The following is a 22,796-nucleotide window of genomic DNA, read 5'->3' as shown; positions in this document are numbered from 1 at the left end:
TAGTACTCCCAGCTTCCACCTTTCATTTCTCTTCTTTACCCAATAGATGATAGTTTTAACTTTGGGGAGAAAAATTGACTTTCTCATATGCCGCGGAAAATATAGTGCCACATTCCTTTGGCTGTTTATACGAAGAGAGACAACATTCAAGAAAGGCACCCAATTGTAAAGGATATATGATATCATCCTGGCTCATCCTAGACTCATCCCTTTGAAGGGATGATTGGCTCTTGCAGATCCTTTCTTTTAAAAAAATGCCATTTCCCAAAACATTTTAAAGAATGGCTGTGATGTCTTTAGCACTGTTAAAGGCATCATTGCATTCCTGGCTCTCCAATTTATCTCTGGGGATGCTCAGTCAGCAAGGAAAGAAGTTGCAAACAGTTGTATGCTCCCAGCTGGCCTCCAGCAAAGCCTTCGGTGGCAAATTTATTGTTGGGCTCGTGCGTGTTTGTATCCATTTCAGGGAATTTATTAATTTCCGTGATATGACAGAAGTAGGCAAAACAACCCCTAAGAATCTGTTTTTAGGCTGATAAGGCTTCGGGAGAAGGTTTTTCCAAATAGATACCTGCAGTCATCTTCAATTAAATAAGCCAAATAAAAGTTGTCTGCTCCCAGTAAAGCTGTCATAAAGAAATTACGACAGGCCCCGCCTTAAGGTATTAGGAGATAAATAAATTCCAATGGAAGATAGTTTAGTTGTTGACATTCCTGCAGCTCAACTTTCACTTCAGTAAATTAGTTAATAAGATTTTGGACAATCTGTGACTGGACAGATGATTATTTTTACCTTAAGTCTGCTGCCTAAGAGCCTGATCCCGTATGGTGGTTATCCAAAACCAAGAGGCTTAAGGCAGAAAAAGTGCCGAGGTAAAAAAGAGAGCAAAGCTTGAAATAAGCATGAAGGTTTATGCCTTTTAATAACGGTTGGTTGGTTGGTTGGTTGGAAAAGGTGCTGTCAGGCCCCTTCACCTTGCAAAATTCAGAAATTGCTTCGTTGGCAAATGTTCTGAGCTCAGGCGAGTATTTCAGATCCTGTGGCTGATGGATGTTAATTCTTTCAGTCCATGGAAAAACTAATAGAATAACAGTGTTGGAAGGGACCATGGAGGTCTTCTAGTCGACCCTATACTCTAAACCAGGGTTGTCAAACTCGATTTCATTGAGGACTGCATCAGAGTTATGTTTCACCTTGGGAGGGCTGGGGGGAGGTGTGGCCAGGATGGGTGGGGCCAGATCAGCGGTGGGTTTCAAAAATTGTTTGAACCTACACTGTGGGTGTGGCCTCCTTTATGGGAGTGGCTTGCCACCCATGTGACTGGATGGGAGTGGCTTGCCGCCCATGTGACCGGATATGACACTTATCAGAACCACCTTAAATTACCTCACACACAGCACTGGCATGCATAAGAATATGATGTAAACTTGTTTTTTAAAAGGCATCTTTGGTTTGCGTTAAAACAACTTCAACACATGCAATGGTCTGATTGCACCACAAATGCAGTAGTCATCCTTACCTTTCACAGAGGCACTGAGTTTTATAAATATGAGCATGATAGTGTAGAATAATCATATCCAAGGACCAGTGGTGGGTTTCAAAAATTTTTGGAACCTCTTCTGTAGGTGTGGCCTGCTTTCTGGGTCCACTGGTGGAACCTCTTCTAACCGGTTTGGTAGATTTAACGAACCGGTTCTACCGAATCGGTGCGAACTGGTAGGAACCCACCTTTGGGCCAGCTTGACATCACTCGTGTCAGGGGCGCCAGTGCTCTGCCAGCAAAAACGGGCTCCCAAAGTCCATTTTTGGCTGCGATGGCCTCTTGCAACCCTCTGCCAGCGAAAATGGAGCTTGGGAGGGTTGCCCACAGCCCTCACAAGCTCCATTTACACTGACAGAGGCCCCGCAGGCCAGTCTTTTGCTGTTTCCAGGGCAGCCCCATGGGCCAGATCTAAGCACCCCATGGGCCTAATCTGGCCACTGAGCCTTGTATTTGACACCCCTGCCCTAAACCATTCCAGATGAATGGCTGTCCAGTCTCCTGTGATGGAGCATCCACGACCTCTGGGGGCAAGCCGTTCCATTGGTTAAGACCTTGGAAGGTCATCTAGCCAGAGATGGGTTCCTACCTGTTTGGCCCGCTTCGGCCGAGTAGGTAGTAACTCAGCTGGCCATGCCCCTGAACCAGTTCTATCAGCGGTGCCATAGGCAGTGCCATCTCGTTTTTTGCTTCTGTACATGCACAGAAGCATTTTTTACCTACTGTGCATGCGCATCCCTGAGCGAACCGGCAGTAGAAGAAGCCAGAACTCACCCCTGCATCTAGCCCAACCCCCTGCTGAAGCAGGAGACCCTTTATCATTTCAGACAAAGGGTTGTCCAATCTTTTCTTTAAAACCTCCAATGATAGGCACTCACGATTTCTGGACAGAAACCATTCCGGTGATTAATGGTTCCCACTGTCTATAAATTTCTCCTTATTTCTAATTTGCTTCTCTCCTTGAATAGTTTCCATCCATTGCTTCTTGTCCTACCTTCAGGTACTTTGGAGAATAATGAACCCCTCCTTTTTGTGAAAGGTCCTCAGATATTGGAACACTGCTATCATGTCACCCTTAGTCCTTCCATTCACTAGACTAGACATACCCAGTTCCTGCAACCGTTCTTCATATGTCTTAGCCTCCAGTCCCCTAATCATCTCTGTTGCTCTTCTCTGCACTCTTTTTAGAGTCTAGGAAGGTGAAGGTAACAATGTAAAATGTTTCCTTATCAGCTTTGTTCAAGGTACAGGCAGGACTGGAGAGATCCAATCCTACAGGCTTCACAGAAGATCTGGACTTAGGAATGTAGGACCAACAGAGGCTAACATGATGGAACCATGGGTTCTAGCAGCTTTCGTATCCGTGACAGCAGTTGATCTGTTATCTTCGAGCAGGCTAATTTTTGCGACATGGGAGGGGAGCAAAGCTGACCTCCTTTTGTGTTCCCAGTCTCTAAGAACTTCAGAGGAACAGCATCGAGGGCATGATAATGGTCGGAGAACTTTTTTCTTGTAAGAGTTATTGATCACAGCAAAGATTGGCGCACTTAGTGCTTTTGGTTTAAAAATGGAAACCCGAGAAATAGTGCCGTGGAATTTCGACCGGTCAATGAAAAAGCACCAAAACAAAGCAGCCAACCTAAAATCCAATCAACGAACAAAACAAATGCATTGCACAGGGAAAAAATTTCATCTGCTTGACCTCACAACTGCCCTCCCCTCCTAGTCATTTTATAATCGTCTTTAGAACCCCTGGTTCCTTTTCTCAACCTCCCAATGAGCCCAGCTTAAAAAAAAAAACACCATGAAAATCTCCCAAATGAAAATGCATTATTTATTGGGACATGTGGGCAGAATTCTGGGAACAAAGCAGTTCAGTTGATGATTCTTTGAAGAATTGTGGTGGGATTTTTCCTGAGAGAACAACGTTCTTCCAAAAAATTCAGGGTTAGTTGACAGTCCAAGTGGGAAGTTGTGCCCATTTCCTTAGGGATTTGCAAGCAGAATAGAACAGAGAATGCCAGTCACAGAGAGGAGAACACAGAGTGGCCTTCTTTTCCAAGACAGGTGGTGTGATCCGCCCACTGGCAGCAGAGTCGGACAGTGAGGAAGTTGGGGAGGAACATGGGCCAGTCCTGGGGGCTGAGGAAAGCTCAGATGAGGGCTCTGCATTGGAAGCAGAGAGGGAGCTAGACAGAAGTGAGGCAGAAGAACAGCTGGAGCCTGTTCCCAGTGTGCGCATGTCCAGAGCTGCCAGAAGACAAAAACAACTAAGAAAGCAGGGTCAACTTGGGAGTAAAGCCACACCTTGGAGGAGATTGGCCCCTCCCATAGGAAACAAAAGAGGAGTGAATGGGGAGGGGGCTTTTGCAGCAAACAGTTTGTTTCTTCACTCGTTTCCAGAGTGGAAAGTTCTGTTTGTGATTATAAGAGATTCTGTGCCAAGTTTTGCTTTGCTCTGAGTTTGGAAACTAGTTATCTGGCAGCACTCTAATGAGATAAGGTTCGTGTTGATAAATATTCCTCTGAAAGACTGTTTGCCAAGCCTTGCTGACTGTGAATGAAAGGAATTCACAGTCGTGTAAATACTGTAAAAGAGGTTTTGCAGGGACAAAGACTCTGCTTCATGCTTTTTAAGGAAGCCTGGGTCAGAACAACATCCTGTGGACACAGATAAACCCCAGGACTGGCCCATGTTACTCCCCAACCTCCTCACTGTCCGACTCTGCTGCTAGCTCCACTGGCTGCTGGCGGGCCACAACAGGTGTGTCCTGTGTCCTTTTGAACTGTGAGGTTGGCAGGTGCTGTGGTAGGTATGGAGTTCATCCTGTCATGCGGTGCTTGGGTTTCCAAATGCCGACCTTTTAGTTGACAAATCTAGCATCTTAACCTCAATCCTAGGTTTAGTTCAAAAGGTTGGTTTATTTTAAGATTTCTAGTAGGCTTTGGTGCGTTTGCTTCTTTAGCCAAGTGAGTTGCATTGCCTTCTGCTTCGGGCTTAGATTGTTCATCAGTAGTTCATCTAAGTGAGGCAGTTGTTAAGTGTGTTGCTCCATCTTTTGACCTTTCTTGCCACTGTTGTTAAGTGGATCACTGCAGTTGTTACGTTAGTAACACGGTTGTTAAGTGAATCTGGCTTCCCCGTTGACTTTGCTTGTCAGGAAAAAAAAATCACAAAAGTTGATCACATGACCCTGGGTCAAAAGAAAATAAGTCCCAGTCTTATTTTGGGGAAAACACAGTAGCATCTGAGAAAGGAAGATTTGACGGCGTGAAAAAAATAATATGGGCTCTCCCCCTGGTTACATTTGATTGGCAAGATGTATTCCCCTTCCCAAGTCTTGAAATGCGGATTGACACGAAACTTAACATTCAACTTCAAACGCATTGTCACTTTTGCTGCGCTGAATACTTTTGCACTTATAACTTATGTCCTCCTGAGATTGACAAGACTTCTAAAAGCTCCCTGACAGCTGAGGCTTCAGGGAATTGACAGTCTACATAATTAAGAGGCATTTCTTCTTCCTTGAAAAGTCTGGTTCAGTTAGAATGCCCATTTTGACTCGCTCTAATTGTGACATAAAAAGGACATGGTGGCTCAGGGGCTAAGACGCTGAGCTTGTCAATCAGAAAGATCAGCAGTTCAGCGGTTCAAATCCCTAGGGCTGCGTAATGGAGGGAGCTCCCATTACTTGTCCCAGCTTCTGCCAACCTAACAGTTCGAAAGCATGTAAAAATGCAAGTAAAAAAATAGGGACCACCTTTGGTGGGAAGGTCAGAGTGTTCTGTGCGTCTTTGGCATTTAGTCCTGCCAGCCACATGACCATGGAGACGTCTTTGGACAGCACTGGCTCTTCGGCTTTGAAACAGAGTTGAGCACAGCTCCCTAGAGTCGGGAATGACTAGTATACATGAGCGAGGAAACATTTATCTTTACCTAATTGTGAACTACACACCCCGAGAAAAAAAATTGGTCAGAGCTTTTCATGGATTGATTGTTAACCATAGTTAATATCTGCCACACTTACAGGCCAAGGAGGTGATTGTAACAATCCTAATCATTTTTTCTTTGTTTTTCTTTTCTTTTGAACAGATGAAGTCATCGGAGATCGATCAAGAATTATTCACAGAAAGTTATTGCCGGGTATGCAGTGCTCAGCTAATATCGGAATCACAACGTGTGGCTCATTACGAGGTAAGAGGTGTGATGCTGGAGGGTGTGGGGAAAACCTGATGTCTAGTTTGTTGGTTTAGGTAGGCTTGTTGCAAATCTGTCAATCTAACAGTGGGTTTGAAGGAAACATACAAAGCAGGAGGGTCCTCATTTTATGGCTGAATATAGAATAATAGAGTTGGAAGGGACCTTTGAGATCTTCTAGTCCAGTGTTTCTCAACCTTGGCAACTTGAAGATGTCAGGACTTCAATTCCCAGAATTCCCCAGCCAGCGAATGCTGGCTGGGGAATTCTGGGAATTGAAGTCCAGACATCTTCAAGTTGCCAAGGTTGAGAAACACTGTTCTAGTCTAACGCTACTCAAGTAGGAAACCCTATACCATTTCAGACAAATGGTTGTCCAGTCTCTCTTTGAAAGTTTTCAGTGATGGAGCACCCACCACTTCTGAAGGCAAGCTGTTCCACTGGTTGATTGTTCTCACCGTTAGGAAATGTCTCCTTAGTTCTAAGTTGCTTCTCTCCTTGTTTAGTTTCCACCCATCGCTTCTTGTCTTGCTTTTTGGTGCTTTGGAAATTAGTTTGACTACTTCATCTCTGTAGGAGCCCCTCTAATATTGGGACACGGCTATCGTGCCTCTCCTAGTCCTCAAATCAAGATTCCTTGATTTGAAATCAAGAAATGACAAGGGTGACTTCAAGAATTATTTCTGGGCATCAGTTTTTGAGAAAGCTTCAGAGAAACTGGAATAAGTCTAGTGACAAACACTGTGGATGGTCAGCGGACCAACTTAAGGTTTTTTAGAATCATCCAAACACTATGGTGCAACCCTAAAAAAATAGGCTTTATACCACTTCAGTGATGGTGGGGTGGTAGAACAGAACAGAACAGAACATAATAGAACAGAACAGAATAGCAGAGTTGGAAGAGACCCTGGAGGTCTTCTAGTCCAACCCCCTGCTCAGGCAGGAAACTTTACACCACTTCAGACAAATGGATATCCAACATCTTTTTTTAAATTTCCAGTGTTGGGGCATTCACAACTTCTGGAGGGAAGCTGCTCCACTGATTAATTTTTCTCACTGTCAGGAAATTTCTCCTCCATTCTAGGTTGCTTCTCTCCTTGATGAGTTTCTACCCATTGCTTCTTGTTCTACTCTCAATTGCTTTGGAGAATAGCTTGACTCCCTCTTCTTTGTGGCAACTCCTGAAATATCAAATGTGATATACATTGTTTTAGGTAAATAGTGGATAAACGGTCTAAAGATATGGCATGTTTAATCTTGAAAAAAGGAGACTGAAAGTGGAACTGACACCTGGAAAATTGTCATACAAAATAAGGTCCAGTTCTTTGGTGTGTCATTATACACAAACACAAGTGTGGGATGCTTTAGTTTAGGTTCCTGTAATAAGGTGGATGTGAGAGTCTGAATAGCCCTTCAAAGTCCATGTTTCATCTTCTGAAATATTTAACGTATGACATCAAATCCAATCTTTATTACGGTCACAGACCCACATAAAGTTAACATACTGATTTTATGAAGCCACTATCAAATCTTTCAAAGTTGCAAACATGGTCTGACATTTTTATCTCCATCATCCGCTCTAGGTGATATTATTTTTTTCAACATCATGTCTCCTGCAAAGGATAATCATGACGAGGTTGTCGATGTGTCTATTGGAAAAAAAAATCACCTATCTCTACTGAGAACCGATCTGACACGGGAAATTGGAGAAGCTTTGCTAAAGCTATGCAATTAATGCTGATCAGTTTTCCCAGGAAATTTAAGAGAAAGGGTTTTTTCTTCAACCTGATCTCTGAGAATTTCAATGCAAGTTGATATAATTTATCATCTGATGAATTAATGTAGCGTTTAATCCTCTCTGCCAAATTTAACACATGGTCTCATTTTCTTTTCTTCGTGTTCTGAATGTCTACAGTATACGCACCGTAGCTCAAAAGTATAGTTTAAGCAGGTCTCTTTGGAGAGCGAACACATTTGAGAAGAGACATGCTTAAAAAACATATGCTTAAAATTAAATGTACTTTCTCAAGCAGCTTCCTTTAATCTGCAGAGTAATGCAAAATAGGTGGTAATATATTTATACGAGGATCTGAGTGAAAAGTTCAGTAAGTGGATTGTTTGGATGTGTGGCTGTATCATGATTGGTAGATTGGTGCTGATTGGTGCTGGCTGTGTGTCTGTTGTTGTTTCGTGTTGTAATGGCTAGGTGGTGGGTGGGGCTCGTTTGTTGATTAGGGCTGGTTTCCAGATATCTGGTAGGCAGGAGGTATCATCACGTTTATTTATGTTATGGGGGTGTTTCTCTATTTTGATAGCTTCCATAATTATTATCTTGTTGAAGTGTTCAGTTTTAGAGATTAACCTGGTTCCTTCAAAATTAATTTCATGTCCTGTAGCTTTAAGGTGCTGGAAAAGGGAGGAATTTTTTTTCTTTTTTTCTTACTGCGTTTTTGTGTTCTGCGATGCGTGCATTTATTCATTTGTTTGTTTGTCCTATGTATGTTGCAGGGCAGATTTTGCATGGTATTTCGTGACTCCTTGGTTTTCTAGCTGGATCTTGTCCTTGGGGTTTCTTAAGATGTTGGCTATTTTTTGGTTAGTGTTGAAGGCTGTCTTGATATTGTGTTTGTGGAGAATTTTGTTGATTTTATCTGTGGGGCCTTTGATGTAAGGGAGGAGGGCGATGCCGTTGCCCTGTTCTGTGTCTCGGTTCTTTGGGGGGGGGGTTGTTTTTCGTGGTTCTTGTTTTTCTTTGGAATCCATTGGAGATTAATACGTTTGTGTGAGTGTATAATTCAGTTTTCAGGTGGTCTTTGTCAGCTAGGTGTTTGGTTCTGGAGATGAGGGTCTTGGCAACAGAGTTGATCTCTGCAGGGTGGTGATGGGATTGTGCGTTTAAGTAGTGGTTGTTGTGTGATTTTTTCCGGTAGATGGTGTGTCCTAGGGAGCCATTGGGTTTTTTGTAGATTGGGACGTCCAGGAAAAAATCTATGAAAACACACACACAGAGATATACACACATGTATGTATGTGTATATATATGTGTGTGTGTATGTATACACAAACACAAACACACACACACACACACACACACACAGAGTCCTATTTGTTGAAGAGTGTGACCTTAGAAATTCCTGCACTTTGCCAATCTTTCTCAAGCTCTGTAGTCCTTGTGGTATGGTGGTGGAACAAATGGTGAAAAGGGTAAGGCTCTACATTTAGGCAAGAAAAACAAAATGCACAGGTACAATATAGGTGGTACCTTGCTCAATAGTAGTAACTGTGAGTGGGATCTTGGAGTCCTAGTAGACAACCATTTATTTATTTATTTATTTAATATATTTATATGCCGCCCAATCCTAAAGGACTCCGGGCGGCTTACAAAAAATATAAGAAAAAACACATAATGATAAAAGAAAACAATTTAAAAACAACAAACACCCTCATACATTCTTTCTAGTCGGGGCTGGATCTCAACAGTGAGGTCAACAGCCCCAGGCCTGCCGGAACAGCCAAGTTTTTACAGCTTTCCTGAAGGCCAGCTGTGTGCAGCAGCTGCCAAAAAAGCCAACACAGTTCTAGGCTGCATAAACAGAGAGATAGAATCAAGATCATGTGAAGGGTAAGTTCCACTTTATAAGGCCTTGGTAAGGGCCACACTTGGAATCCTGCATTCAGTTTTGGTTGCCACAATGTAAAAAAGATACTGAGACTTTAGAAAGTGGGAAGAGAAGAGCAACAAAGAGGATTAGGGGACTGGAGGCTAAAACATATGAAGAATAGTTTCAGGTACTGGGTGTGTCTAGTTTAATGAAAAGAAGGACTAGGGGTGACATGATAGCAATGTTCCAATATCTCAGGGGTTGCCACAAAGAAGAGAGAGTCAAATTATTCTCCAAAGCACCTGAAGGTAGAACAGGAAGCAATGGGTCAAGGAGAGAAGTAACTTAGAACTAAGGAGAAATTTCCTGACAGTGAGAACAATTTATCATGGGAAACATCTTGCCTCCAGGAGTTGTGAATGCTCCAACACTGGAAGTTTTTAAGAAGATGTTGGATAATCATTTGTCTGAAGTGGTGTAGTGTTTCCTGCCTGAGCAGAGGGTTAGACTAGAAGACCTCCAAGGTCCCTTCCAACTCTGTTATTCTGTTACGTTAAATCCAAGAGAAATATGGGGGGGGGAAACCAAATGTTGTGGGTTGCCCATCACTGGAGGCTTTCAAGAAGAGACTGGACAGTCATTTGTCTGGAATGGCATAGGATCTCCTGCTCGAGCAGGGGTTGGACTGGATGACTTCCATGTCCCTTCCAATTCTGTTATTCTATGTCGTCCTCTTTTAATTGTGATTGATTACTTACCATGTTGCATCCCTTCATTACCCGTTGTGGTCAATGGCTGAGAAAAGATGGTCCAAATCAGGGGTGAAATGCTACCAGTTCAGTTCGCTCCAACTGGTAATAAAAAATGCTAATGGTTCTGGTGAATCAATATTTCTGATAATCAGCTGTGACGCCCAATTTATATCAGCTAGAATCATTGGATTTCTTGCTTTCTAGCTAATCTAAATCGTGTGGCACACTGGATTCCAACTTTCCCTCACTGTTCAACTTACCTTTGCAGATTTGGAAGCCTTCAAAATGTTCTTTTTTAGCACTGCGTGGGCACGCCTCAAACGTTCATGCGTGCAAAGCGTGCGCTCGGTAGCAGACTCACCGAACTGGTAGCAGACTTCAGAGGATTTCACCGCTGGGCCAAACCTTAATATATTGAATTTTAGAACATTCAGTGACTTTTTCCTTTTCTTCTGTCACTGTTCCTCCACTTCAAATTACTCTCCCCAGATTTATTTTCTTCTGGAAAAAGGAAAAAGGAAGATACAAGTACAGCATTTCTATAGATAGTGGCATAAAAAAAGGGGGGAATATTTAAGTATCCCTTTCCTTTTGTATTGTTCTTGGTAACCTACAATTTTCAGCTTTAAAAAAAGGCTTGAAAGAAATAAAAATAGCAAGCTTGAAGGTTGATTTTTGCATTATATTTGCTTTGTTTATCATTAGCTAATCAGCAATGTGAGGGACGCAGTGGCTCAGTGGCTAAGACGCTGAGCTTGTCGATCTGCAGTTCGGTGGTTTGAATCCCTAGTGCCATGTAACAGAGTGAGCTCCTGTTACTCATCCCAGCTTCTGCCAACCTAGCAGTTCGAAAGCATGTAAGAAATGCAAGTAGAAAAATAGAGACCACCTTTGATGGGAAGGTAACAGCGTTCCGTGCGCCTTTGGCATTTAGTCATGCCGGCCACATGACCACGGAGATGTCTTTGGATAGTGCTGGCTCTTTGGTTTTGAAGCAGAGATGAGCACGGCCACTAGAGTCAGGAACAAGTAGCGCATGTGTGCGAGGGGAACATTTAATCAGCAATGCATTATTTTGAGGTAGACACTGAGAGTTTTCTGAAGAGGAAGAGCAGATATTTTCAGCTTTGCGGATCCTTGTTGGAAATTTTACCAGCTTTGATTTAATACGCATTTGCGGTTTGTGTACTGTGTGCAGAAAAAGACATGATGGGTATCCAGGTTAACTTCTGTTTTTCAGCCCTTTATGTCAAGACAGGAGTGGGACGTTTCCGAGTTGCTTGGGGGAGGCAGGAGATGAACTGTAAGGAATGTGATGCATATGGAAACTGAACATTTTGATATTTGGGGAAGATGGCTTTTCTATTTTAATTTGCATGATATTAGCATTTATTCTACCGCTTAAAAATAATCAGGCGTTACAGGTGGTCCTCTATGTACAACCATAACCAAGCCAAGAGTTTCTATTGTTAAGTGAGACGTTTGCAAAAGTGGGTGTTGCCTTATCTTTACAACCTTTCTTGACACAGTTGTAAAGGGAATCCCAGCAGTTGTTAAGTTAGTAACACGGTTGTTAAGTGAATCTGGCTTACCTATGGACTTTGCTTGGTTGCAAAAGGTACCATATTTTTCAGACTATAAGACGCACCGGAGTTGAAGACGCACCAAGATTTTGAAGACGCAAATTTAAAAAAAAGTTTTTGCACACTCTGCAGACCTCCCCAAAATGGCCCGTTTTTTGTCAAAAAAAAGGGCATACATAGTCTTTAGGAGGCTTATAAAGTGCTTTTGAGGGCTGGAGGGGGACAAAAATGAGCAAAAAACTGCCAAAATTTTGCTCATTTTTCTCCTCCCCAGCCCCCAGCAGCACTCTGGAAGCCTAAAGGCTATGCACGGCCGTTTTTGCAAAGGGGGTGGGATTTTGGGAGGCCAAAAATGCTGTATTCAGTGTATAAGATGCACCCAGATTTTCACCCTCTTTTTTGAGGGAAAAAGGTGTGTTTTATACTTTGAAAAATACAGTAATCACATCATCCCAGGATGCTTCATAAATAGGGACCAGTTGCCAAGCATGTGAATTTTGATAATGCGTCTGTGGGAAGACCACAATGGTCCTAAAGTGTGAGAAACGGTCATAAGTCAATTTTTCAGTGTCATTGTAACTTTGAATGGTCACTAAATGAACTGTTGTATATTGAGGATTACTATATATGATTATGTGTGTGTTGTGGCCTATCAGCCACCAGCCCCTCCAGTAGCGGAATCAGAGGAGGAGGTGTGTGAGTCAGGGTCAGCATCAAGGCAGCCTAAGAGCTTTGAGGGGGAAGAGAGAATGGAGCTGGCAAAGAGAGAGAGAGAGAGAGGCGGAGCCTGGGCTGTCCGTCAGCCCTCAGATGGAGAGTCAACAGCCCCCAGGTCTCGAGGTGGCTGATGAGGAAGAGGAGGAACAGCTGGGTCCAGTGCCTGGATGTGCAGAAAGCAGAGGAGAGGAAAGCAGTGGAAATCTATGGGCTGGTCCTCGGGATGGAAGAGCCATCGCTGCTGCTAGCAAAGCCCCATCCTAGCTCTTGGGATAAAGGGCAGGGGGCAGAGATGAATAGATGTGGCAGATAACTATTCATCTCCCCTGCTGGACAGACTTGTTAGCCTGCGTTGAGAGAGAAACTTTTGGTCGGGGCTGCCGGCATTCCTAATAAAGGAATCTTCGAGTTCACTTTCAGAGGTTTGCTGTGTTTGGGGAGCTGGGCCAGAACAGTGTGTGACATAGTGTAGCACAGTTCCTTCTGGCTCCTTATGGAAGTTCCTTCAACCAATGTATCTGAAAATATCAGCTCAGCCATTGATGAGTGATGACAGCAGATAGTAACATTCCCCGTGAATGCTTAACATGCTGAATGTCCTGCTGGCAGTGGAAGAGGGTTGAAGAACGGTTGCAGGAATTGGGTATGTCTAGTTTGATGAAAAGAAGGACTAGGGGAGACATGAGAGCAGTGTTCCAATATCTCAGGGGCTGCCACAAAGAAGCAGGAGTCAAGCTATACTCCAAAGCACCTGAAGGCAGGAAAAGAAGCAATGGGTGGAAACTAATCAAGGAGAGAAGCAACTTAGAACTAAGGAGAAATTTCCTGACAGAACAATTAACTAGTGGAACAACTTGCCCCCAGAAATTGTGAATGCTCCAACACTGGAAGTTTTTAAGAAGGGACAGCCATTTCTCCAAAATGATATAGGGCCTCCTGCTTGAGCTGGGGGTTGGACTAGAAGACCTTCAAGATGCCTTCCAACTGTGTTATTCTGGGAATATTTCTTTCTTTCTTTCTACTAATTTCCTGGCGGACCAATTAATAAAATGTGTTTGAATATTAGTAGCTCAGGTTGGGAGTTTGGCTGTTGGTTTGAGCTCTGAGCTTGGCAATTTGGTTGCTAACATTTCGTCACCATTCGAGGAGACATCCTCCATGTGTTTTGAATTGTCACTAATTAATCATTGGAATGATTTGCCTCCAGAAGTTGTGGATGCTCCAACACTGGAGGTTTTTTAAGAAGACACTGGATAACCTCCACATAACACTGTTTGGACCTAGGCTTCCCAAAAGCACAAAGCCCACTCCTCATCCAGATAAAATCCCTTTTATTTAGGTCAACGTGAATTCCTCTCCAGCAAAGTTCCAGAAACAGTCTTTCAAGAGATTTCACAACTACAGGCCTTTATCTGGCTTGGAGAGCTGCCAGGCTGATATCTTCCAAACGCCACTCTGTATCTGCAATTACTTGGCAAGAAGTCAGGAACAGATCTTCACCCTAATGAATCGAACTAATTGCCTCCTGCAAACTCCACCCCCTTTCGCTCCTCTTTATTCCCTCTGGGAGGGGCCGTTTATCATCCACCTGTGCCTTTACTCCTGGGTTGGCCCTTGTTCCTTAGCTGTTCCCTTTTCCTGACAGCTCTGCACATGCGCACACTGGGAAGAGGCTTCAGCTGTTCTTGTGCCCCACTGATGTCTAACTACAAAGGTAGATAAGTGTCAGACGGCCCTGGCCCCCTCTCTGCTCCGACACAGAGCCCTCACCAGAGCCTTCCCCAGACTCCAGGACTGACCCAATCTCCTCACTGTTCAAATTATGCTGCCAGATCTGCTGGTGAGCCACAACAGTTTCCTGCCTGAGCAGGGGCTAGACTAGGAGACCTCCAAGGTCCCTTCCAACTCTTTATTATCTTATTCTGTCTCTTGGCAAGGTGTTCCTCAGAAGGCAGCTGAAAGCAGAAGCATTTTTTTCTGGGTTTACAGAAAAACTATTTGCATGAATATGGATTGCAAGTAGATTCCATGACTTACTTATTATTAGGCAGTCAGCATGGTGTAACGGTGAAGGTGCTGGACCAGGAGTGATGCTACCTCTCACTGCATTTTTGCCCTGTCCACTGCAGGTCTCTCATCCCACTGAGCACAGCTCTTGATCATGGCAATGTTCTCCACCCCTGCAGTGAAGGAGAATCTTAATTTTTCACCTCTCAAGAAAAGAGAGGAATCAGAAACGCTCCTAACTCTGAAACGGGGAAAGCATAGAAAGGCTACAGAATGAGCCTGCCACAATAACTTGACTTTGTAGGAGCTGAGCTGATCAAATGCAAATCGAATGAACAAAATGGAAAAACAAAAGGACATTTTTTTTAATCGTATAATTTTATTGCCAAACATGTTCTCTAACTGCATTACACGTTGCCGTCTTGAATTGCTGTAATAAGATTGCACACTGCGCTTACAAGCTTTCCCCCCACGCTGGTTGTTTTCCGATCCCTGCTTCCCCTCAAAAAAAACCACTTATGATAAAATTGTTTTATAATAATTTGTTGCCTCCTTTCGAATGCAGAACTCACCTTACCGGGGCTGGAATTCCTCTAGAAATATTATTCATCTCATCCGCAGCTTTTCTTGGTTCAAGCAGTCTTCTGTATCGGAATATATCCATTTATATGCTACTGTTTTCTTTTTTCTTTTTAAAAGGACACTAATTGCTTCGTTGCTGTTTTTCCATGCCAATTTCTTTGTTGCTCAGCTTCGTTGCACTTTTTGGAAGGCCGTAATTGTTACAATATTGGGGTGGGGGAGTGGAAATACAAATGAAGATTTGCTCCATTTATTAATGATGGAGACAAGGATCACTCGGGTTCATCTCAGTTTTACTTTCATTACATGGCATCAGGATTTTGATCCACTTCTCGGGGGGGGGGGGTAACGGGTGGGTAAGGAGTCAGGTTAAATTCAGTTAAACCAATTAACAGAGTTGGAAGGGACTTTGGAGGTCATCTAGTCCAAACCCCCCATCCAGGAAACCTTACACAATTCCTGACAGATGGCAGTCCAGTCTCTTCTTGAAAGCCTCCAGGGATGAAGCCCCCACAACTTCCGAAGGCAACTTCTGTTCCATGGGTTGATTGTTTTCACTGTCAGGAAATGTCTCCTTCTTTCCAGGTTGAATCTCTCCTTGTTCAGTTTCCATCCACTATTCATTGTCTGGCCTTAGAAAATAACTTGACCCCCTCCTCTCTGTGACAGCCCCTCAAATATTGGAACACTGCTATCATGTCCTTCTCTTCACTGGACTAGCCATGCCCAGTTGTATGTAAACAAATCGTATGTTTTAGCCCCCAGTCCCAGAATAGAGTAGAGTAGAGTAGAGTAGAGTAGAGTAGAGTAGAGTAGAGTAGAGTAGAGTAGAGTAGAGTAGAGTAGAAGAGATGAATATGAATAGAACAGAGAATAGAATGGAACTGAATGGAATAGATAAATATGAATAGGATAGAGAATGGAATGGGATGGAATGTAACAGAACGGAATAGAACAGAATTGATGAATATGAATAGGATAGAGAATGGAATGGAATAGAATAGAATTCTTTATTGATTGGACACACAAGGAATTTGTCTTTGGTGCAGAAAAGATACATTCGCCACAAATCATAAGGTACAACACTTAATGATAGTCTATTCTATTCTATTTAATTTTTTTTTAAACTTTTGTATTATGTGTTTCTTTTAATGTTGTACGCCGCCCTGAGTCCTTGGGAGAAGGCCAGCATATAAATCTAATAAACCTAATAAACCTAAACCTAGTCATAGGGTGCAAATAAGCAATCAGGAAACAATCAATATAAATCATAAGGATACAAGCAACCAAATTACAGTCCAGCAGTCACAAGTGGGAGGAGATGGGTGATAGGAACGATGAGAAGATTAATAGTAATATTAATGCAGACTTAGTAAATCCTCTTGTTTGCATAATTCAAAGCCGTATAAATAAAAGAGGGTTTTTGGGACTAGATTGTGATTTTTTGCTTTCTCAGGAAGTCTAGGTCCAATTCTGTACATGCAGGCAAATCATTCTTATCTTCCCCAACCCCCCAAAATTCCATTAAACAAAGTAAAATCGCTCCCAGGGAGGGGGAAGGGGAGAGGGCAGGTGAATAGATTTGTTAAGCGCAGACGCGACTCCTAACTGCATGGAAAGAAAACAGTGTGTTCTTTTCGGTCTCAAACATGTTCTTTTCCAATGTCCGTGTTTGTGCTAATGCCTGCCGAGTGTTTCCAACATTTGCCACCTGTTCAGCAGTCTGCGTGTTTAGCTGCTTCTCTTGGCAGGGATTTCAACCACAGTCACCTCCTGTGTTGGAAGGATGCTTGTGGTAGAGTTTGCTTTGTTCGTGTGTGTTTGTGTGTGTGTGTTTATTTCAGGTTTTTTGCATTTATATTAACTAAGGATGGTCTAAGATTTATTTACTTATTTATTTGATTTGTCGACTGTTTACAAACTACCATATTTTTGGAGTATAAGACGCACCACGATTTTGAAGAGGTAAATTAAAAAAAAATGTTTTTGCACTCTGCGGGCCTCCCAAACCCTCGGTAGGCCTCGTTTTTGGCAAAAGAGGGGGGCATATAGAGCTTTGGGAGGCTGGTAGAGTGCTCCTGGGGGATGGACAAAAATGAGCAAAAAACACTTTTTTCCAAAAAATAAAATGGGGGGGGGCATGCAGAGCTTTAGGAGGCTCTTAGAGTGCTCCTGGGGGCTGGAGAGGGCATAAACGAGCTTAAAACTGGCCATCTTGTTTTTCAAAAAAGGGGGTATGCAGAGGCTTTGGGAGGGTTGTAGAATGATTCTGGGGGGCTGGGAGGGGGGCAGAAATGAGCAAAACTGGCCCGTTTTTCACTTGTTTTTGCCCTCCAAAGCCCTGAGGAGCACATTGCAAGCCTCCCAAAGTCTCTGCATGTCCATTTTTGCAAAGGGGGCGGGGTTTAGGAAGGCCAAAATTGCTGTATTCAGTGTATAAGATGCACCCAGATTTTCACCATCTTTTTTGAGGGAAAAAGGTGCATCTTATACTCCGAAAAATACTATTCTTATAAATAAATAATAGGTATAAGAATAAACATAGGTATGAATGAAATGGGTATGAATAAATGGGGGCACTAGGAGAGAGACAGTAGGCACGATGGTGCACTTATGCACCATAACGGGGTGAGGTCAATAGTAGAAGTTTGAGGTTAAAGTTATGGGGATTTGAAGATGTAACAACAGAGTCAGGTAGAGCATTCCAGGCGTTGACCACTCTGTTGCTAAAGTCGTATTTTCTGCAATCAAGTTTGGAACTTTGAGCAAAAGGCTAATTACATAAATGATCTTTAAAGTAATTATCTCCTTTTATTTGAGCCATATTGTTTGTTTGACTTTGGAAGCAATTTTGTTTTTCTTATGGAGTTTTCTTTAGCAAGATTTGTTGAGGTGAAATAAATAGTAATGTAAAAATTCCAGCAAGTGAACCCATATATTCAGGTCAGAGTTGGTATTCATCTACCTTCCCTAGGTAATGGTGAAAGGTAAAGGTTTTCTTCACACATATGTGCTAGTCATTCCCGACTCTAGGGGGCAGTGCTCATCTCTGTTTCAAAGCCAAAGAGCCAGGGCTGTCCCAAAACGTCTCCATGGTCATGTGGCAGGCATAACTAACACCGAAGGGACATGGAACACTGTTCCCTTCCCACCAAAGGTGGTTCCTATTTTTTCTACTTGCATTTTTATGTGCTTTCCAACTGCTAGGTTGGCAGAAGCTGGGACAAGTAATGGGAGCTCACTCTGTTACGCAGCGCTAGGGATTCAAACCACTGAACTGCTAACCTTTCTGATCGACAAGCTCAGCCTCTTAGCCACTGAGCCACTGCGCCCCATTTTACCTTCTCTACCAATTTGCAAATGTGAGTATGCACCTACATGGGATGGCATAGGGCAGGTGGTGGGCCCACCCACAATTTCCCCTACCAGCTCAGGCAAAGTGGTCCAAATACCAAATACACCTCTGATTCAGGTGTCTCTTACTGCAGAAACTTTCCTTAGTTTTCACAGGCTTACAGTGTATCCTAAAATACTGTGTGGGTTTGGATTGCTTCTGTGGTCAATTGTTACGTACAACTACATATATACTATTACATAGCCAACATTGTATTGTATTATTAAATACAAAAGGAAGGAAGAAGATATATGTTAAAATTAAATATGTATATTGAAAAGGAACTATAAATACCATCAACATAAAATGGAGCTCGCTCAGAGGCTGAAATATACCAAGTAAATGAAATGAAGAGTGGGAAGTAGAAGAGAGAGGTAAGGGAAGAAGAGGGGGATATGAGAGAGGGTGGGTGGAGAGGAAGAGAGAAAGAAGGAGTGGAAAAAGGAGAGAGGAGAAGGAGATAGGAAAGGGAAGTAGAAAAGAGAAGGATGACAGAGGGAAGAAAAGAGGTAGGGAGGGGGAGGAGAAAGAGATGGATAGGGTACAAATATGGTGTATGGAGAGCAGAAGAGCCAATGATTGATTTTGGAAGTTGATGGCAAGACGAATTGATGTAAACATTTAATAATGCAAGTTTTTACACTATTTTCTGTTGATGAAATAATGTGTTAATAATCAAGATTTAAAAAAATTCAAGAAGTGCTATTCGGAAATTGAACAACACAGAGAGGGGAAAGTGTTATTTTTTTAAAGGCTTTCCTACAGCCCATGCTTAAGAGTTGACGGGTGAAGGCTTGTCATTGTGACGGGAAGTGTTGAACTATTTTTTGACAAGCTGAAAGTTATCACACGAGAATCTGACAGGTGTAACTGCTGTCTGTTCTGCTGTTTTATTTGTGAGGGAGCTTTGAAAAGTTCATCATTTGGGTGTTATCCATGTGTGTACTGGGGGAAGGGTTGGGCTTCAAAAGTTTCAGCAATGGCTTCTCTGCCCAGTTGCTGGGTGGGCATGGGCATGGTGGGCATGGCCTAATTGGCCTCCTGCACCATCATCCTGCGGGGGCTTCATTTTCGCCTTTCCCAGGCTCCGGAGGTTTACGTCGAGCCTCTGGGAGGGCAAAAACTGCTTCCCCTGGGCTCCGGCAACCCTCCAGAGGCCAGAAATGGGCCCATTTCCAGCCTTTTTGAACTTCCAACAGGCCCATTTTCCCCCTTCCCCAAGACTCCGCATGGGCCCTGCACTTACCTCGCATCCAAATGGCCACATGGAGATTCCTGGGAGAGGTGAAGTGGGAAGGCGCAGGGTGCGGTGGGCAGGACCAGCAACTGGTGGGATTTGGAAGTTCTCCAAACCAGCCATAATGTTAACTATGGGTTCTCCCAAACCCATCCGAACCCATAGCAGCCCACCTCTTGACTGTGGGGATGGAGTTACTTTTATTCTTACTTTCAAGGTCTATGCAAGCATTGCCCAACTGTTTCTCCACTTCTCTAATGACCATAACACGGTTGCAGGAACTGGATGTGCCTATTCTAATGAATAGAAGCACTAGGTGACATGATAGCTGTCTTCCAGGACTTGAGGGGCTTTCACAGAGAAGGGGGGGGGGTCAACCTATTTTCCAAAGCACCTGAAGGCAGGACAAGAAGCAATGGATCAAAACTCATCAAGGAGAGATTCAACCTAGAACAAAAGAAATTGCCTGAGAATTTCTTGAGTGAGAACAATCAATCAGTGGAACAAAAGTTGCCTTCAGAGGTTGAGGTTTACCCTCAACTTTTTCCATCATCAAAGGGTTTCAAGAAAAGATTGGATAGCCATTTGTCTGAAATGCTATGAGGCCTGTTGAACAGTGGGTTGGCCTAGAAAATCTCCAAAATCCTTTTCAACTTCCATCCTGCCCTGCCCTGCCCTATCCTATCCTCATTCCCCCGTAATGCCCTGGAGAAATGGAAAAAGCCAATTCTGCTGGGTTTGAGAAAGAGAAATTGATGGCAAGATAGTTTTGATGCCAAGAAGAAGAAATTCTAAAGATTCAGCATCATTTTTTGATTAGGCTCTCAAATTCTGTGGTCAGTTTATAATGGATTCCCTTGAAAGTAGGCCTCCAATAGAACAGAACAGAACAGAATAGAATAACAGAGTTGGAGGGGACCTTGGAAGTCTTTTAGTCCAACCCCTTGCTTAGGCAGGAAACCCTACACCACTTGGACAAATGATTATCCAACCTCTTCTTAAAAGCTTCCAGCGTTGGAGCATTCACAACTTCTGGAGGCAAGTTGTTCCACTGATTAATTGTTCTAACTGTCAGGAAATTTCTCCTAAGTTGCTTCTCTCCTTGATTAGTTTCCACCCATTGCTTCTTGTTCTGCCTTCAGGTGCTTTGGAGAATAGCTTGACTCCCTCTTCTTTGTGGCAGACCCTGAGATATCGGGACACTAGTCGTTCTTTTCATTAAACCAGACATACCCAGTTCCTGCAACTGTTCTTCATATGTTTTGGCCTCCAGTCCTCCTTACTCCAGTGTCTGATGATGTCGTTAACCAAGCCCTCATGGATAATATCTGATTAATTGGGTGCCATTGAGATAGGCTCAACTGCAGGTCACAGCATAGAATAATGCTATGAAACAAACATGTAGACAATAGGCATCCTCATTTCACTCCCTTCCCTATTCTGTATTGTGCAATTTCTGATCTTTTGTCACTTCATGTACATTTTAAAATCTCTTAAGAAATTGCAGGTCTTCTAGCATTCTTGCCTTTAATATATCCTGCACAATCACAAATGTTGATGCAATTAATAAAGCAATAATGATGGGCCTTTTTCTTCAATTCTCTGCCTCTGTCCCTTATCCATCTTAGCTATCTGATTTGTCTCACCCTTTTCTGAAACTTGCATCTTCATTTAGCATTTCTGACTCTCCACATGACTCGTATCGCCAGAGCTTTCAAGCAAAATTTCGTGGCTATTTTTGTGAATAGTGCAAGTTGTTTGGTAACGTACAAACCCTATTTTGTGTTTCTTGACCTCTTTTATATAGAATAGAATAACAGAATTGGAAGGTCTTCTAGTCCAACCCCCTGCCTAGGCAGGAAACCCTACACCACTTCAGACAAATGGATATCCAACATCAACTTAAAAACTGATATGCTGATCTTTTCGGATTGCTAGGTTACACATTGTATCATTGCCAACCAAAATATCCAGGGAGGTTTAAAGTGTAGAAATTCAATCTGAATTTACTTTGATTTCTGAATTACGTTTGAGGATTTTTAAATGGGAAAAAAATGGCTTTTTTGTTAGATTCGTTCAATATTGCAATTGTAAACCCAGAAGGGGCTCAGTGGCTAAGACACTGAGCTTGTCGATCAGAAAAGTCAGCAGTTCAGTGGTTCGAATCCCTAGTGCCACATAACAGAGTGAGCTCCCATTACTTGTCCCAGCTTCTGCCAACCTAGCAATTCAAAAGCATGTAAAAATGCAAGTGGAAAAAATGGGAACCACCTTTGGTGAGAAGGTAACAGCGTTCTGTGGGCCATCAGTGTTTAGTCATGCCAGCCACATGACCACGGAGATGTCTTCGGACAGCTCTGGCTCTTTGGCTTTGAAACGGAGCTGAGCACCGCCCCCTAGAGTCGGGAACGATTAGCATATATGTGGAAGGGAACCTTTACCTCTAAACACAGATTAACAAAACAGCATCTCTATATTATTATACCATGCTATGCGTGAACAAAGGAACCATGTTACAGCTTCACGTAATGGTGTGTTTTACACAGTTTGCTAAGTTGACAGCTAGATTACCATAAATACTTAAGCACAAAGATCAGAGCCCTTTTGAGCCTAATATAACCTCTGGCTTACTGAATATTCACTATTTAAATATTCAACTATTCAGCAGAGCTGGATTTATTTCCTCAAATTACAAAACAAGAATCTGAAGATGGTGAATATTTGACATGCCCTGCAAACATTCTGAGGTTTTTCCAATAATTTTAAGGAGGTAATGCCAATTTGTGTTTTTATGAAGGAAGGCGGAGGTGAGTTAGGAAGAGACCATATCGGTTTTAAACTCAAACATCTTTTGGAAAAAATAATTAATGCCAAACAGATGTTCTACCAGGTGCTGACTCCTTCACCATTGTCAAAAATAATGGCAGCTCCTTATGGGTTATGTAGCCCAAGTGCTAGAGCAGGGGTGTTAACCTTGATTTCATTAAGGGCCGCATCAGGAGCAGAGGTGGATTGCTACCAGTTCACACTGGTTCAGGGAAACTGGTAGTGGAAATTACGACTGGGTCACTGAACCGGTAGGGACAGCAGGCTCGCCACATCCCTGAATCAGTTCCCCGGTCGCTGCAGGATGTTTTTTTTGACAGTTTTAATGTTCTATTTACAGGCAACTGCGAATGCGTG

General features: G+C 42.9%; 1 protein-coding gene across 2 annotated transcripts in view; it reads left to right on the top strand.

Moving 5' to 3' along the window:
- ZMAT4 (zinc finger matrin-type 4) overlaps nucleotides 1-22,796 on the top strand; it is a 214,857-nt gene that overhangs the window by 64,811 nt on the left and 127,250 nt on the right. For both annotated transcript variants that reach the window (XR_015695364.1, XM_087703765.1), the window contains exon 2: nucleotides 5,635-5,736. Coding sequence is in view for 1 of the 2 variants with exons in the window: in XM_087703765.1 (XP_087559891.1) it covers nucleotides 5,635-5,736 (102 nt within the window). In the remaining variant the exon portion in view is untranslated. The remainder of the gene's footprint in view (nucleotides 1-5,634; nucleotides 5,737-22,796) is intronic.

Source organism: Thamnophis sirtalis, unplaced genomic scaffold, assembly GCF_051295495.1.
Source record: "Thamnophis sirtalis isolate CommonGarterSnake01/CBP01778 unplaced genomic scaffold, rThaSir2_p1.2 scaffold_2, whole genome shotgun sequence".
NCBI classification, from domain to species: domain Eukaryota; kingdom Metazoa; phylum Chordata; class Lepidosauria; order Squamata; family Natricidae; genus Thamnophis; species Thamnophis sirtalis.
The sequence above is the reverse complement of the archived record's forward strand: the minus strand, read 5'-3'. Positions and strand labels throughout refer to the sequence as shown.